At 49.2% G+C, this 16001-nt stretch overlaps 3 protein-coding genes across 3 annotated transcripts; 1 reads left to right on the forward strand and 2 right to left on the reverse strand.

The window, feature by feature from the left end:
- Positions 1–258: 258 nt before the first annotated feature.
- Positions 259–2768, reverse strand: TGME49_255690 (2-C-methyl-D-erythritol 2,4-cyclodiphosphate synthase domain-containing protein; the record flags this gene model as incomplete). The annotated part of the gene is made up of 2 exons (XM_002364846.2): positions 259–1109; positions 2030–2768. 2 exons carry the CDS (start codon positions 2766–2768, stop codon positions 259–261), a joined length of 1590 nt encoding a protein of 529 aa, XP_002364887.2.
- A 1918-nt stretch (positions 2769–4686) lies between these two features.
- On the reverse strand, positions 4687–6861 carry TGME49_255680 (YbaK/proline-tRNA ligase associated domain-containing protein; the record flags this gene model as incomplete). Its single annotated transcript, XM_002364845.2, has 3 exons — positions 4687–5216; positions 5743–5849; positions 6483–6861. The coding sequence occupies 3 exons, from the start codon at positions 6859–6861 to the stop codon at positions 4914–4916; spliced, it is 789 nt and encodes a 262-aa protein (XP_002364886.2). The 3' UTR covers positions 4687–4913.
- Positions 6862–8357: 1496 nt separating this feature from the next.
- TGME49_255670 (methyltransferase domain-containing protein) lies at positions 8358–15123 on the forward strand (the record flags this gene model as incomplete). Its single annotated transcript, XM_002364844.1, has 10 exons — positions 8358–8469; positions 9012–9082; positions 9902–9974; positions 10603–10655; positions 11212–11260; positions 11853–11948; positions 12841–12902; positions 13540–13677; positions 14396–14435; positions 14777–15123. 10 exons carry the CDS (start codon positions 8358–8360, stop codon positions 14854–14856), a joined length of 774 nt encoding a protein of 257 aa, XP_002364885.1. The 3' UTR covers positions 14857–15123.
- Positions 15124–16001: the final 878 nt, after the last annotated feature.

Below are 16001 nucleotides of genomic sequence, written 5' to 3' on the forward strand. Positions count from 1 at the left end.
TCTCACGGCGGAATGTTTCCACCGATCTCCCTTTCAGGCATAGGAAACACTGCCCACGCATCCTATTCCCCACCACACAAGAGACCGACATTCAATGAAAAACGCCCCCTACACCTCCCTACCTAACAATCCTTTTCTTCTACAAATTCCTCCATTCATGCACCGTGCTTTTCTTCACCTACACACGCCCACCGACATACCCCTCTGCATCAGCATACCAATATACATATATATATATATATGTATATGGAACCCAGTTCATGCCTGTGTTTGAGGCGAGTTCTGTAACAATCGTTGAGCGTTGTTGGTGTCTTGTTTTTTCTCTGTTTCGTCAGTTCTTGTGCTTTTGAAAAGCGTGAGGACGACATGGCATGCGACGGCTTCCTTCCGCCCCACGGGTCCAACTCCCTCGCTCGTTTTTGCTTTGACACTGACAGCGGCGGCGGGGAGTTGCAGCAGCTCGGCGAGGTTTTCTCGCATTTTCTGCTTTCTGGCGCGTCCGAACTTCATCGCGTCGAAAACCACCGTCGCGTCCACGCTCCCCAGTCTCCAGTCCGGATGCTTCGCGCGGACTATCTCCAGCGCTCGCGCCACCAAGAGCGACGAAGACATGCCGCGGAAAGCCGGATTCGAGTCCGAAAAATGCTCGCCAATGTCCCCCAAAGCGAAAGCTCCGAACACAGCGTCGCACACCGCATGCAACAGTACATCTCCGTCCGAGTGCGCCACCACTCCGAACGAATTCTCCACGGCCGGCGGGGAAGAAGAAGAGAGAGAAGAAGAGAGAGAAGAAGACAGAGAAGAAGACAGAGAAGAAGAGAACGGCACGGAGGCCCGCGGGGAATTACGAGTGGGTCGGAAGAGTCGGGACAACCAGGCGTTTCCTCGGTGTCGCGTTCTGCCGGATTCTCCGCAACTACCAGTCGCCGCAGAATGCGGAGCGTTTGTGCACCACGGAGCGAGGCTGCATTTCGCTCTGGTCAACAGCGTCGTGAAACGCTGAACGAACGAGCGCAGTGCCAGAACGCCCTGAGAGGAAAGCCATCTGTCAAACACCCAGCCTTTCTCCGGAGGGGTCGAGATGCAGACGCCTCCGATGACAAGGGGACCTGTAAAAAAGAACAGCGCTCGAATCGAAAGTGCAGAGTGACAGGATCAAAGCTTCCATGAGGCACTGGAAAGGCTCGACAAGTCGCAAAAGAAAAAAGGTCCTTCCATGCTCACGGGTGGAGTTCCTCTCCTGGTCCATGGAAACGCCCACGGCTGCGTGTCAAGCGAAGGGGCGAAGTCTAGGTTTTTTCTCTAGTGCTCCCCGCCAAAAAAAGTCCGCCATCTCTAAGCTATACATCAGCAACACCGAACTTTGCGAAACGCCATAGACATGGACGCGCGCCTGCACTGCGTCGTTCTGCGAAAGATGTTCAAGCTGCGCAACGTCTTCCAAGAGATATCCGAATCCGGAGAGTCAGGAAACAAGAGACCCTGGAGGAGGCGCGAAAGAGAAGGACGGGGATGAGGGAGATGAGCGACAAAAGGGAGAGAAAGACAAAAGGGAGATGAGCGACAAAAGGGAGAGAAAGACAAAAGGGAGAGAAAGACAAAAGGGAGAGAAAGACAAAAGGGAGAGAAAGACAAAAGGGAGAGTGGTTCTTCTTCACAGGCACCGAGGGATCTTTCGCGAAGAATCGATGCAAAAGTCGCGTTCGGATTCGAAGCCGGCGTCGACGCGAAGCACGCAGCCGAGCGCAGCCGCCCCGCGAGACCAAGAAGGAGACGACGTAAAAAATACTTTTGAAACATCTTTGCAGGCTCTACACTGATGGACCGGTCATCTACACACTCGGCCTGCAACAGAGCATCTGTTCGGGATGTCCTCGCAGCGTTAGGCGACGGCAATCTGTGCTCAGGCGAACGCGCGGCAGGTTGCGTGAGAGGGAAGCGAGCCACAATCAAAACTGCGTATCTACGGCAATGCAGCAAACGAGCGAATCTGCGTTTCCTCCCCGCCATTCTGTCGTCGCTGTCGCACCTGTAGCCTCCAGTGGGTTCGCTGTGACTCGGTGAAGATCGTATCCATGTCCAATTCTGAACGTTGGTCTCCTTTCACCTGCTTCGCCGGTCGTCTCAGTCTCCCCTCCGCCTTCTCCCTCAGATTCCCCGCCAACGGAGGAACTGCGGAGGAGAGAAGAGCGAGGCGGAGAAGGAAAGAGAGCGGGAGACGAAGGAGAGAGAGACGCAGAACGAAAGGGGGAAGAAGACCGAGAGAGAGGCGAGGGAGAGCGAGGAGAGAGACGGAGCGGAAGAGAGGGGAGAAAGGCGGTCGGCGCAAGAGAAGGAAAGAAGCGGCGCTGAGACTTTAGCAGAGACAGCGAAGGCGAGAAAGAAGGAGAACGATGAGGCCGCGAAAGGGAGACAGAGGGAGAACAGAAGAGAGACCGACGACGGCCGGGAGAGAACTGGGAAGGAGACAAAAAGAGACAGGAGGAAAGAGAAGAGCTCAACAGGGCGCCTGAGGTGCCGGCGGACGAAACTCTCCTGCTGTTTTGTTTTTGCAACGTCGACGCATTCACCACGAGTAGCCAAGCAGAGGAAGAAGAGAGACCAGCAAGCGGCCAAGAACGAAAAGGAGAGGAGTTGCAGAGGCGAGGGGGAGGCGGAGAACAGAGAACGAAGAGAACAATCAAGGACAACAGAGAAGAGACAAACGCATTCAAAGGACGAAAGGACATCCTGGGGAAGACGCGGCGCGACACAGACGCCTGAGACATTTTCTTCAGACGCGGAGAGACGAGAAGAACAGAAGGAAGCACGAGGAGAAAAGGATGTCGTTCTAGAGTTCAGGGAAAGTTCGTCAAGAAAGGACGCAAGGGCAACAGACACACGGAGATCGGACAAAAGAACAAGACGAAAAGAGAGGCACAAACGCATGGAGGAAAGAAGAGAGAGGAAAGAAAACGAGGGACGAAACAGAGAAAAGAAAGAGACGGACGATCAGGAGAGCAACCGAGACAGATCGGTGGCCGCGAAGAAGACAGCGGGGGCAAGAAACAGAGAGGAAGATGCGGGAGAAAACGAGAGAAGAAGCTTCTGGAAAAAGAATGAAGCGAAACCGAGAGCCCCCAAAATACCTGAAGAGACAGAGACACGAGAAGAGACAGGAGAAGAGACAGGAGACGATGCTGTCCCCACCCTCCCCCCCTCCCCCGACAAGACAGAGATAAAGACATGAAACAAGAGGAAGAAGCAGAGAGGTACTTTGTCTGCTTCCACGCCTTTTCAAGTCCGGAGAAAACGACGAGCAAAGCTTATCGACGCCCAAGAAGACAAAAGGGGGAGAGAGAGGGTGCTGAACGCTTGGAGACACTGAGGAGACACAGAAACCTGTGCGGAGCAGAACCTCAGTTTCCTCCGGACCTTGTCCCCCTTTTCTCTCCTTTCTTTTTTTTCTACCTTTTTCACACAACAAGAATAGGAGGCAAAAGAAAAAACTGCGACAGCGAGACGAACCGGAGCCTTTCTTTCGTTGGCACTGCAGTGGGCGAACTGGATGCCAGCGGAGGCCGAGCGCACAGGGGGAAGAGAATCGATGCTTGTGACCATCGCTTTTGTGCTGCAGTCGTCGAGCCGCTTGAAAAAAAGTACACAAAGAAAAGAGGTCGTTGTACTGCTACTGCATGACACTCCTCGAGGCATGCGAAATAAAAATCCTAGAATTCTAGGAAGCGTTATGAAAATCCTGCTTGTCGTCTCCACGGTAGCTGCAGTAGCTGCAGACCGACTGAGAAAAAGATCCTGCATCTTGAAAAAAAAAACTGAACCAAAGCAAGAGAATCGGAAAACTGGAACTGTGCAGTCGCAAACTGCGTACATATGTAGATTTCTATATGTATGAAAGTACGTATTGCCGTTAGCATACGTACACATGCAGATGCGTATACAGATCTATACACGTACAGGTGCTTCTGTATATTATTCGTGGCGTCTGTGGATGTAATGAGCATGCCTGGATATATAAATGTACGCGTATAAACATACAGATATCTGTTTCAATGCCCATTTATACATATATATATATATGTATATATATATGCGTATATATATATGTTTTTACAGGTAGTAACACAAAACTTGGAGGAATTCACTGGGGTGCGTGTGCTGGACTCGCAGAAAGACTGTTTTTTAACGTCGGGAAGAGTTGCTCGTAGAGCCTCCTTCGAAAGAAATGCAAGGTGCTCGAGAAATCGGAGACTGGGGCAGACGACGAGGAATGCTTCGTCGATCAGAGCGTTGTCGACCTGTAGGCGTTTCAGCGTTTCAGAGAGATTTCCGATTTCTTTCTTCAGCGTTCAGTGACAAAAAAGAGAGGTGGTAAGAAGAAATGGTTTCCTCGTGGAAAGAAGAGTTGCGTAGACAACGGAGCTCTGTGTTTTTCGTGAGAAAAGCTGCAGAGAGTCTTTCATGTCAAGGATTGCAGGTTCTCCAGTGTTCGCGAGAGAAGACTCAGGCTCTCAAAGAAATGCATCTATACTGAGAAGCGAATCCGGAGTCGGTGGGAGAGAGGGAAGGTACTCGAATCTGCCCGTTTCGCGACTGTTGTCGAGACGCGGCCATTCGTCCTTCTTCGCGTTCCAAGTTTCGATGCGTTTCCTCTCTTCCCTGTTGTCTCTGCATCTCGGCTTCGGACGCAAGGCACCTCCACAGCGCGGCAAAAAGGAAAAGAGAAGAGGGTCGCGTTCCTTTTTTCACTCTGCTCTTGCGCGAACAGACTTTCCAAAAACGAGGACACCGGCCGTCGAGTGGGCGAGGAAAGGAGCGAGAAAGAGCGACCTCACGAGCTGCGGCGTCTCTCTCTCGGTTTGTGCAGAAGCCGGCAGAAGACGTCGCGACATCCTCGCTTTGTCTGACGGTTCCGGCTACTCCTGTTCCTCCGCTTCTTCTCCGATCGTGGGCGCTTCTGCCTCGAAACAGACCGATCCGACGAGCGGCTCGAAAACGCGGAGAAGATCCGCCACGGAGACTCTGAGTTTCAAATCGACTTCTCCGCCTCCGAGCCAGACGAGCGGTGGGTCGAGCGCCAGGAGCGCAGAATCGACGATCACGGGAACGTCTGTCTTGGCCGCAAACGGTGTCACTGCGTTGTAGACAAATCCCGTGAGCTCTTCGCTGGTTTTGCAAAAGTTAAAGTTCAACTTCTTGTTCCCCAGCTTCAGTCCGCGCTGCACAACGAAACATGGCTCCAGAGGCCACTGTGCGTGAGTGCAGACGAAGACATCTCTGGTAAATACGCCGACATACAAATATACCTATACAGCAGATGTATACCTGGAAATAATACATATCCATATTTACATACGTTCACATAGAAATCTATACAAACATGTAGATCTGTATATATATTTATTTATATATTTATATATATATTTATATATATTTATATATGAATATATGCTAAACGCCAGTGTGGTGAACGAGGATTTACGTCTCAAAATATGTACGCATTTCCATATGCATGTGCTTGGGAAGTTGCGGGGAGATGACGGAGAGGACGAAGGAAAGGAGAGGAAAGAGAGGAGAGAGGAGCAGGCAGGGAGGGATAGAGAGAATGAAACAGGACGGACATAACGAAGGAGAGACTGGCCAAGAGAGAAATGTGGAGAGGAAAACTCAGAGAGAAACGAAACAACGATGGACAAAGAAGATGGAGAAAGAGAGATCGAAGGAAAGAATGCTCATTCTACTCACTTCGGCATTCAGGCTCTTGACGAGATCCTTCACCCGTTCGCCGTTGACCTTTCTTTGGTATTGGACAACAATTAAATAGTATTTGCTGTTCAGCTTATCGTTAACTCCTGAAGAAGAAAGAAACAAACGAAACCTTCCCATGAATCGTTTCATGTCGACACTCACGGAAGTATCCTTCTTTCTACGCATTCTCACACATCTCTATCCATGCAGACCAATCTCTCTATCCTTACTCATACTCCTTTAAAATTGCTCTAGTTCTCGATCAGTCGCTCTTTCTATCTGTCTATCTCTACCTTTCTATGCATCTCTATGTCTCACTCTCTATCTCTCGCTCTATCTTTCGCTCTCTGGCTCTCTACGTCTTTCTTCTCTACCTCTGTCTCTATCTATTTTTGTCTATCGACGACAAAGGACGTAGACCTTTGCTCGGACAGACGGACGGCTATTTCGACGCTGCAGTCACTCGCAAGTGGATCCGCATGCGGAGACAGGTGCCTTGAGGACATGAAGTCGACTGATGGACGAGAGGCGTCCTTTGTGTTGACGCGCCTTGGTGGACGCAAAGAGAAACGGCCGCGCCTATGGAGGGAGCCAGGGAGGAGGAAAAACCAGAGGACAGAGCCTCTGCTTGTGGGTGGGTTTGTGTCTGGATGCATGCAGCTGGGTGACAGCGAGGCATGTTCAGGGAAGGTGTACATGACGAACGAGGGAGGTCGAGTTCGCGTTTCGACTCTCACCAGTATGTCGCGTATTCTCCATGACTACAGTTTTGCAGAGGTGGAGCGTCGATGGGATTTTCAGCAGATTCGCTCTCTCCTGGAGACTGATGTCGTAGTAGTCCGGACCGACTCGAACGAGAGCGTAGTCGCTCACGCTGTGTCTTTCCAAAAAAGCGCGCATTCTCTCCTCCATAGGCTCCGAGCAAGATGAAGATGAACAAGAGGGAGAAGAAGGAGAACAAGAGGAAGGAGAACACGAAGAGGGAGAAGAAGAAGAAGGAGAGCAAGAAGAAGGAAGCTGTGAGGCACCAGTTGAGGGAGTCCCTCCTTTCTCTCCATTTTGAGAAGGAGAGGAGACAGGCGCTGCTGTCTCCGGCCGCCCATTCAGTTTTTCCATTTGTTTCGTCTCGGAAGGTCACCAACAGACACACGTCTCCAGCGCCGAGTCGTTTCTCGGCGCGACGCCAAGGCAAAAGAAAAGAGGCTCTCAGAGAGAAGAGAGAAACGGGCAAACAAGCGAAGGAAAGGAGACAAACAAGCGAAGGAAAGGAGACAAACAAGCGAAGGGAGACAGGTACGAGAAAGAGAGGAGAAGAGGCAAAGGCCGCTTTCTAGAAGAAGAAAGGACCAGAAAAAAGACAAGAAGAGGAGCTCTGGAGGAGACAGAAGGAGACTGAGACAACAAGAAGTGAAGAACGGCGATGTCGAGCTTGAGTTGAGAGAGACCGATCTCGATGGAGAGAGGGGAACCTGACGAAGAGAACTCAAGTGTGAGTCTGTCGCTTTGAAAACGAAAGCGTTGGACTCTAAGAAAAAATGTTGGTTGGCGAGAAATACACAAAAAGCGAGAGAAGGAGAGACGCCAAAGGTTTCTCTCGTCGGCTGAGATGATGTGTGCAAGTTGTTGACAGCAGCCCCAGAAAACTGTCCTGGTTGCATGCAGGGCGACCGATGAAAAAAGACAAAAGAAGGATCGAAGGCGTTTCGACTTTGAGTCTTCTCTTCTTCTTTTTCATCTGCGACGGTGGAGTGACGTCTATCTACCCCAAACGCACAATTTTGTCTCCTCCTCCTCGTCCTCGCCTTCCTCTTCGAACCGAGCGCTGCTGGAGACAAGGATGTCTCTCTTTGGTTCTCCTTCTCTTCTTCTCCACCCTGCCTTGGACGTTTCTTCTTCCGCGCTGTGCCTTCTTTCTCTGCTTTCTTGTCTTCTCTTCGATTCGAGAAGCCGAGGCGGTCCGGAAGGCGCCCATGCTTTTACTCCCTCTCCTCCAGTCCGCCGGGAGGAACCGCGGCGAGAGGCGCGCGGTGGCAGGCCGGCGACGCAGGCAGACGCGGAGAAAGTCCGAGAAAAAATCTCTTCACAAGCGAAACTGAACACCGGAACAAAGTAAAGATCCACGCAAGTTGCTCTGCAGCGAAGGGGAAGGCGAGCGCGTCCGGCAGGAAGGCGTCATCGAAAACGCTCTGAGAGGCGCGAGAGAACTCGGTACCAGAAGAGAAGGGAAACGGCCGACTGCGGCGTGAGGCCGAATATAAACGAGGAAAGAAGAGACACCGAGAAGACTGCACCGACAGGAAGGACTCTCTGGAAGAAGACGAAAGACAAAGGACTCCATCAGAAAACCGAGACAAAGAGGAAGAAACGGAGATCGACGAATCTCGATCTCAGAGTCGTTGCCCAGTTCAAAAGACGCTGTGGCAAAACGAACAACTGCTTCTTCTCGGTCGCCATCTCGTCCTTTATTCTTGTTTCGTGGATTCGCTCCGTCGCGGTCTCGCTTCCTCTTCCTCTCTCTCTGAAGGTTTCACAAGAGCCGCCTCGCAAAAAGCTCCCGAGTCTCGCTTTCTTTTATTCTTTCTTCTCCTCGTCCAAGCTTCTTCACAGGAACCATGTCAAAGCACACGGCGCTGGGGCTGGCGGGCGCCACAGCCTTCGGCGGCGCCTGCTTTCTCTTCTACGTCTTCTCCAAGAAGCCTCCGCCGCAGTCCAGCTTTCCGTCCGGTTAGCGAAACTCTTCTCTGCGACGCCTGCCTTAAAGTTCTCGGCTTGCACCTCGCGGTGTCTTTTGCCTCTGCTGTGTGAAGGTGCAGACAGAGAATAAAACCAAGGCCTGCATGCATAAATATACCTATATATATATATATATATACATATACATATATATACATATATATACATATATATACATATATATACATATATATATGCCTTTTTTCACATGCACGCACATATATATATATATATATATATATACATAAAAAAAATATACGTATATACATATATATCTTTGGATATTGACATGCATGAATACGCATGTATGCATGCATAAGCAAATAATTATCTACCTACATATAGACCTGAATACGTCCGCGTGCATATCTATACGCTGATATATATATATATATATACATATATATATGCATATATATGTATATAAATATATATATGTATTCCTGCGAATGTAGATGGATATATTATGCATAGATGTCTGTAGCAGCGCATGCATGCTCTGTTTTTTCCGCGGCATTTTGCGTTTTTTACAGAGCAAGAAAGGAAGGCGATTTTCGACAAGAATGCCGTGACGTGGGACGGCGGGATTGGCCTGGACGAAGCTGTAAGACAATGGAGAAAAAGTCAAAATGGAAAAAATGTAAACATGGAGAAATGCGAAAATGGAGAAAAAGTCAAAATGGAAAAAATGTAAACATGGAGAAAATGCGAAAATGGAGAAAATGTCAAAGTGGAAAAATTGTAAACATGGAGAAATGCGAAAATCGAGAAAAAGTCAAAATGGAAAAAATGTAAACATGGAGAAAATGCGAAAATGGAGAAAAAGTCAAAATGGCAAAATTGTAAACATGGAGAAATGCGAAAATGGAGAAAAAGTCAAAATGGAAAAAATGTAAGCATGGAGAAAATGCGAAAATGGAGAAAAAGTCAAAATGGAAAAATGTAAACATGGAGAAAATGCGAAAATGGAGAAAATGTCAAAATGGAAAAAATGTAAACATGGAGAAATACGAAAATGGAGAAAATGTCAAAATGGAAAAATTGTAAACATGGAGAAATGCGAAAATGGAGAAAAAGTCAAAATGGAAAAAATGTAAACATGGAGAAAATGCGAAAATGGAGAAAATGTCAAAATGGAAAAATTGTAAACATGGAGAAAATGCGAAAATGGAGAAAAAGTCAAAGTGGAAAAAATGTAAACATAAAGAAAATGCGAAAATGGAGAAAATGTCAACGGGGAGAAGATGTCAGTATTTGGACAGAAGCACTGCTAGCTTCTGTGATGTGAGGCTCGTTTCTTCTCCCGCGGCGCCGCTGAGCTTTGTGTCATGAAAGGACGGGAGTTCCTCAGGATCGCCTCGAAGCTGAAGCACGGTCTCGTGGAGGCCGGCCTGAATTGCCTCTGTTTTTCGTTTTTTCGCAGCTTCTCGGAATTCGCTCGCTGAGGAAGCAGCTCGTGACGCGCGCCCAAGGAGACGTCTTGGAGGTTGCTGCAGGTTCGACAGAGAGAAGGCTTGAGGTGGAAAATTGAAGAAGAAAACAGTTCGGAACGCAAACAAGAAGCGGTGGGAGCGAAGAGAGAGAGAGCTGCTTCCTTCGCGTATCAGAGCCTCGTCAAAAGTATCGTTCTTCAGCTGCGATAGAAGGCGTCGGCAGTGACGTCAAGGAGCACAGTGGCCAAGCTATACACACAGTCGTACCTTAAGTGACGATGCATTTTCTCGAGTTTCTCGCCAGCACTCCGGTGCTTGAGAAGGGGAAACCGGTGGACGGTCCAGGTCTTCGTGGAATGCTCGTCTTGCGCGTAAGCAAGCGATCGACGACGCGCAACAAGAGGAACGACGTCAGCTTCTTCAGTGCCGTTCAATCGGTATACGTCCAGCTGGGTCGCTGGAGTCGAGACGCGGCTCGAAAGAGAGCGGACTGCGTGCATCTGTTGCGTTCGACAGTCGTGTGCTCGATGTCGAAAGCGCGCAGCTCCGAGTCGGGGAGTTTCGTCAACTGTTCTTGGCTTCAGAACTGGACGGATGTCTATAGGGGGTTCGAGGAAGCCGTGGAGCGGATTGCGTTCTCGTTTTTTTTCCACTGTCCTCCGAGGCGATGTCTCCTTTTTTTTGCCTGCAGGCACCGGCCGAAATTTCCGGTTCTACGACCCGGCGAAAGTGAAGAGCCTCGTGGTGAGACGCCTGCGAGACAGGAAGACGAAGGCGAGAGAAAACGAGAGCCGGAAAGAAACGCACGAGGGAAAGAGAGAGGCCGCTGCATCGCGTCGCCACGAGGTCAAGGCTGAAGAAGAGAAACGAAACCACCACAGATGACGGGGGAAAGAGCAAGAGAAAATACGCAGGAAACAAGGAGGCGGAGAACAAAAGGAATCAAATGGGAGAAGAAAAGACCTCATGTTTCAGAAACGTTCTCTGCGGAATGTGGAGACGCCGCTGCGAGAAACCAGTTGAGCACGCGTCTGTTGTTCTTTTCTGTTGTTCTTTGAAATCTCGCGCTCTCGTAAACAAGCCAGTGGCTGTACGAGGCCTGGACCAAACAGAATATCCTCTGCAGAGACAGGAAAGCGATCTTCTCTCCGACAGTGCAAGCCTTTTTCGAGAGGTGGACGAGTCCGAGGAAAGCGTCGTTGCTTCACACGCTTCCGAACTTCGTTGCCGTTTGAATCGCCTGCATGGCGTTGCTTCCTCAGGACAATCTGTGACGTTTCATGCCCTTCTCTCTCTGCAGGTCACGGACTTCAGTCGCCTCATGCTCCGCAAGGCCCTGGAGAAGAAAGGTAAAGCCCCCTTGGAACGCTTGCTGCGCGTCCTTCACGGAGATTCCATTGTCGATCCCTGAAGACCTCTCTCTTGACTTTTTGAGCAGAACGAACCTTGAATCCACTGTGCTCGTGTCTGTCTCTTCTGCACCTCTTTCTCGCTTCTTTGCTGTTCCTCTGACAGTCCCCTTCGTTCGCTTTCGCGCCGTTTCTTGAGGTCTTCTCTGGTCGTCTGCCGCCGAAAACCGAATCTCCACTGGTGCGAGGCCTGTCTCTCTCTGTGTCTCGCTGTCGACGCGATCGATTTCAAAGAGCGTCGTGTGGATTCTCCCTGCTTCGAAGGCCCTGTCGTTTGTGCTCGAATTTTTCGAGGAACAGGACGGAGCGCGAGAAATGTCGCACTCTCCGAAGCCTCAGACTCTCCGCGACGGTCCAGGATTCCGCGCGTCTTGATTGGACGCAGCGCAGAAGATGCGCAGTCCTGACCCGGTTCCTCAGGCAACTTGCGCGATGGTTTCACCGCCTTTTGTCTTTGCGTGCGTCTGCGTTTTGTCCCCATACGAGAAAGAAATCAGCGAGGAACGCTTCCAGATCTGTGCTGTGCCCGCAGAAGCCCTCAGGGGAATTCCTGCCGAATTCAAATTGCAGAATTCGGCGAAGATGAAGTTCCCTGACGAAAGCTTCGACGCCGTCGTCGACACTTTCGGTGGGCGACTGCTCGAGCGGGCCGCGCCGCAAACACAGAAGTCGACCGGATCAATCTGTTTCTGCTTTATCTAGATTTCTCTGAAGGGCACCGAAGACAACTGCCGACGTCTGGGGTTTGTGGTCGCTGCTGGCCTGCGCGTTTTGAGATCTGCTTCGACCTGGAACTCGCAGTGTCTCTTCACTGACGTCCGAGCAGAGAAAACGTCTTTCTGCGCGTAAAAAAGGAGCTCTTTGTGTTCCCAACGATTGGGCCTTCTCGAGTTGTCCAGAAGGAAAACAGTTTTCCAGTGCAACACAACGCATCCAGACGACGTTCAGGTCTTAAACGTGTCGGCGACCTCCAATCGAGTTTTTCAGCCGCCTTCTCTACAGTGTGAAGACACAGATGCCTGTCGTCTGGCCATTCGACCTTGTCGAAAACGTATCCTGACGCTGCTGATTGGTTAATTGGAGGTCTTGCTGTTCTTGGTGTCAGTCGGAGCCGTATCATCGGAATCGAGAAGTTCCATTTGCACTCTCAGCGCATGGCACCTCTCTGGATGTCTGACGTTTCTACGATTAGACAGACGAATTTTTTTCGCATCTTCTTGTTTTCTCTCTGCGTGCCTTCTGGGCTCTCGTGCGTCTCTGTTTCGCGGGGATGTTTGCCAGTAGAAAAGCTGTCTTTTCGACTTTTCTTCCTTCCTCTCGCACTTGTTTCTGCAGGTTCGTTCTCGAGTCAACTTTTTTTCCGTCTCGTCCGTGGAGCGGAAAGATAACCGCATCCATAGTTTGATGAATCCTAAACGACCTCGCTATTCACAGATCTTTAGCAGGTCCTCCGAAAGAAGTTGTGTGCGTTCACTGTTGTTCTCCTTCTTCCCTCGTTTCCACTGTTTTCCTTTCTTCAGGTGTCTGCTCGTATGAGAAGCCTGTCGAGACTCTGCAGGAGCTCAAGCGCGTGATCAAACCAGTAAGGAGACGTAGATCTGTTCATTCTCGCTTTTTCGTTTTTCTTTGATGTTGATCGAAGAGAACTCTTTCGCTTTCCTCTGAAGTTAAGTTAGATGCTGTGTTTCTTTCCATCATTTATCCGAACGGAACACTGTGACAGGCTGCGTCTCCTGCGTTTTGCGGTTACCTCTTTCGGACCCTAAACACACCGCAGGAGGGGAGAACGGAGGGGGAGGTTGTTTTCTCGTTCTGCAAAAATCCTAGAAACCGTCTGAGGGTGGACGCACCCAGTGGATGGAGGAGAGACGGAGATGTTTAGCCAGATCCAGTTTCGCAAGTTGCGAGACGCATCCGGCAGAAGAACATGCGGCGTATGTCAGAGAAGTCCGCGACGACGGAGAAATCGAAAAGTGAGAACGCAGCGAACGCGTTTGTCGCAGCGCCTGTGCGACGCCGGACTGCTGAAGAGTTTCATCGTGTTCGGAGGCAAGGACGGAACGCGTTTTTTGATCTGAAACCCGCCGAGGAAACCGGAGGGTCTTTCCTCTCCTGATGCGACGCTGCATCGCGTATCAGGGGACAAGAGAAACTCGCCTGCGCGCTGCACAGGATCAAAAGGGGAGCCGGTGTCTGTGTGAGATGCGTTCTCCTCTCAGGGCGGCGCTCTGCTCCTCTTGGAACATGGAGAGTCTTCTTGGATTTATTTCCAAAAAAAACTCGAGAGGTCCCTGCTGCGCCATGTGTGGAAATTCGGCTGCTACCACAACCGCCCCATTCGCCAACTCGTCAACGACGTGTGTGATACACAGACATTCCTGCACACCGCCATATTTACAGATATATATATATATATATATATATGTATATATATATATGTATTTATACATATGTTATACATATATATATATATATATGTATATGTATATATGTATTTATACATATGTTATACATATATATATGTATATATACGTACATATACATATATTATACATATATATATATATATATGTAGGCACGCATATACGTGTATGTGTATATATATGTATATATGTATATATGTATACATGTGTGTATATGTGTATACCTGTGTACAGAGAGAAAACTCCGCCCAGGTGTGAACATATTTGTGCATGCGTTTCTGTCGGCGTAGGAAGAGAGAGAGAGCTTTTGTTCACAAAGCTGGACATTTCTGAAAGTATTCGCAAGTGTTGCGCAGGCGTCTGTTTCTTTCCCTGCGCATCGATGATGCAGGCAGGTGCTCCGTGAAGATCTGCATGTCTCCATGCAGAGAATGTTCCTCCTTGGAAAGCCTTAGGTGGAGCTGCAGGCATGCACGTACAGACAAATAAACAATATATTTATCTATTATATGTATGTATATTATATATATATATATATATTATGTTATATATATATATTATATTTGTAGGCATGTGCAGGTATAGGTTTCCTTTTGGAGGAAGATATCTGCACTGTTTCTTTCAACGTGCCGAGTCCTTTTTCCTCTGTTAGGCCGGTTTCGACGTCGTTTTTGAAAAGCGCCGCGTTTTCGGTAAGCGCAGATGTCGACGATGTTTGCTTTCTCTAAAGGGGAATCCGTCTCTTTTTTCCTTTTCTTTCAGAACTCGAATTTCCTTCTCTCTCCCTCGCTGTGGACCTTTCAATCTGCGTCTCTTATTTGCCTTCCCGAGAAGAGAAGTCGGAAGCAATTCTGGTGCTGTGCTGTTGTGGCTTTTGCCATCGGGTCTATCTTTTGGGAGCATCTGGTTTTTCCAGCGTTCGAAAAAGATGTCACAGAACTCCAGAGTGAAAGGGGATCATTCGGTGATCACTCCACGTTCTTTCTCTTCGAGGCACGTTCATGTTCTCTTCGCGTTCTGCTTCCTCACACAGGCACAATTTATCTGATCGTCGCGAGGAAGCCTGCCAAGGAACATGTCAGACAGTTGCTCGACCGCAAAGAAGAAGAGTAGCTGGAAGAGAAGCGAACGGCAAAGGCATCTCTTAGATTCAAAACGCAGCTGCCAAATGCGAAGAGAGAAGAAGAGACTTGCCAGATCGTGGAAGGACGCGGCGGATGAAAAAAATCGACAGGGACGTCCAACCGCAAGTTCCCTTCTTATAAGCAATCTTCCTCACCGCTCCAGGTCGAAGGGTCACACGATCACGTTTCTCCTACACTATATATATATATATATATATATATATATTATATATATATATACATATATATATATATATATATATATATATTCGCATATCTATACATCACTGTCGACATGAATGTGCATATGTATATATATATATATATATATTTATGCAACTGCATCGACACGTATAGATTTGCATCTATATATAAATATATATTTGTAAAGAAAGTATATAAATAAATGCTAGGCGAGTGTGTGTCTATTGGGCCTCACGCCAATGCGTCTCTTTATATGAGGCCATTTTGTTCGTGCGAAATACACAAGATGACTAGGTACGCGAGGGTATGCGTTGATGCGAGGGTGGCTTCCGCCTTCGGAGTTTTTTGCTTCGTGAGTTGCGTCGTCTCCCTCTGATTTTCCAGGATCCGCGCTGTCTCCGTCAGTGTCCCCCCTCCACGCGCGGGGACTGATTTTTTCTGTCCTGCTCACAGCGAAAGGTTTGCCGTTTTTCAAGTTTTTGCGTTTTTCGTCTGTCGCGCGATTTCCGTCCGTCCACAGACAGCTGAGACCGAAACGCGAGCGTCTCCCTCACGGGCGACTGTTGCCTCTCGAGTCTTCTTCTGCTCTTCCTGTTTGTCTCTCTTACTGCTTTTCTCGGTGTTCTCTCCCCATTCTACGCTTGTTCGTTTCTTCTCGCTTCTCTCGCCTCTCTTCTCAAGCACTGTGCTGCTCTGCTCGCGACCCAACGGCCGAGCTGCGTTTGTCTCCTTCCGCGAGAACTGGCTGCGCTCTGAGGCGCTTCCTCCCAAGTCGTCGAAGCAGAAGAGCGAAGCGAGGGAAGAACGAGAGAAAAAGAGAGAGAACGAAGAGAGGAGAGAGAACAAAGCGAAGGAGAAGGAACAAAGAGTAGAGAGGAAGAGCGCAAATGGAGAGCCGAGATTGGCCCGAGGAGGCAAGTAGGCACACAG

This window comes from Toxoplasma gondii, chromosome VIIb (assembly GCF_000006565.2).
Source record: "Toxoplasma gondii ME49 chromosome VIIb, whole genome shotgun sequence".
Lineage (NCBI taxonomy): Eukaryota > Apicomplexa > Conoidasida > Eucoccidiorida > Sarcocystidae > Toxoplasma > Toxoplasma gondii.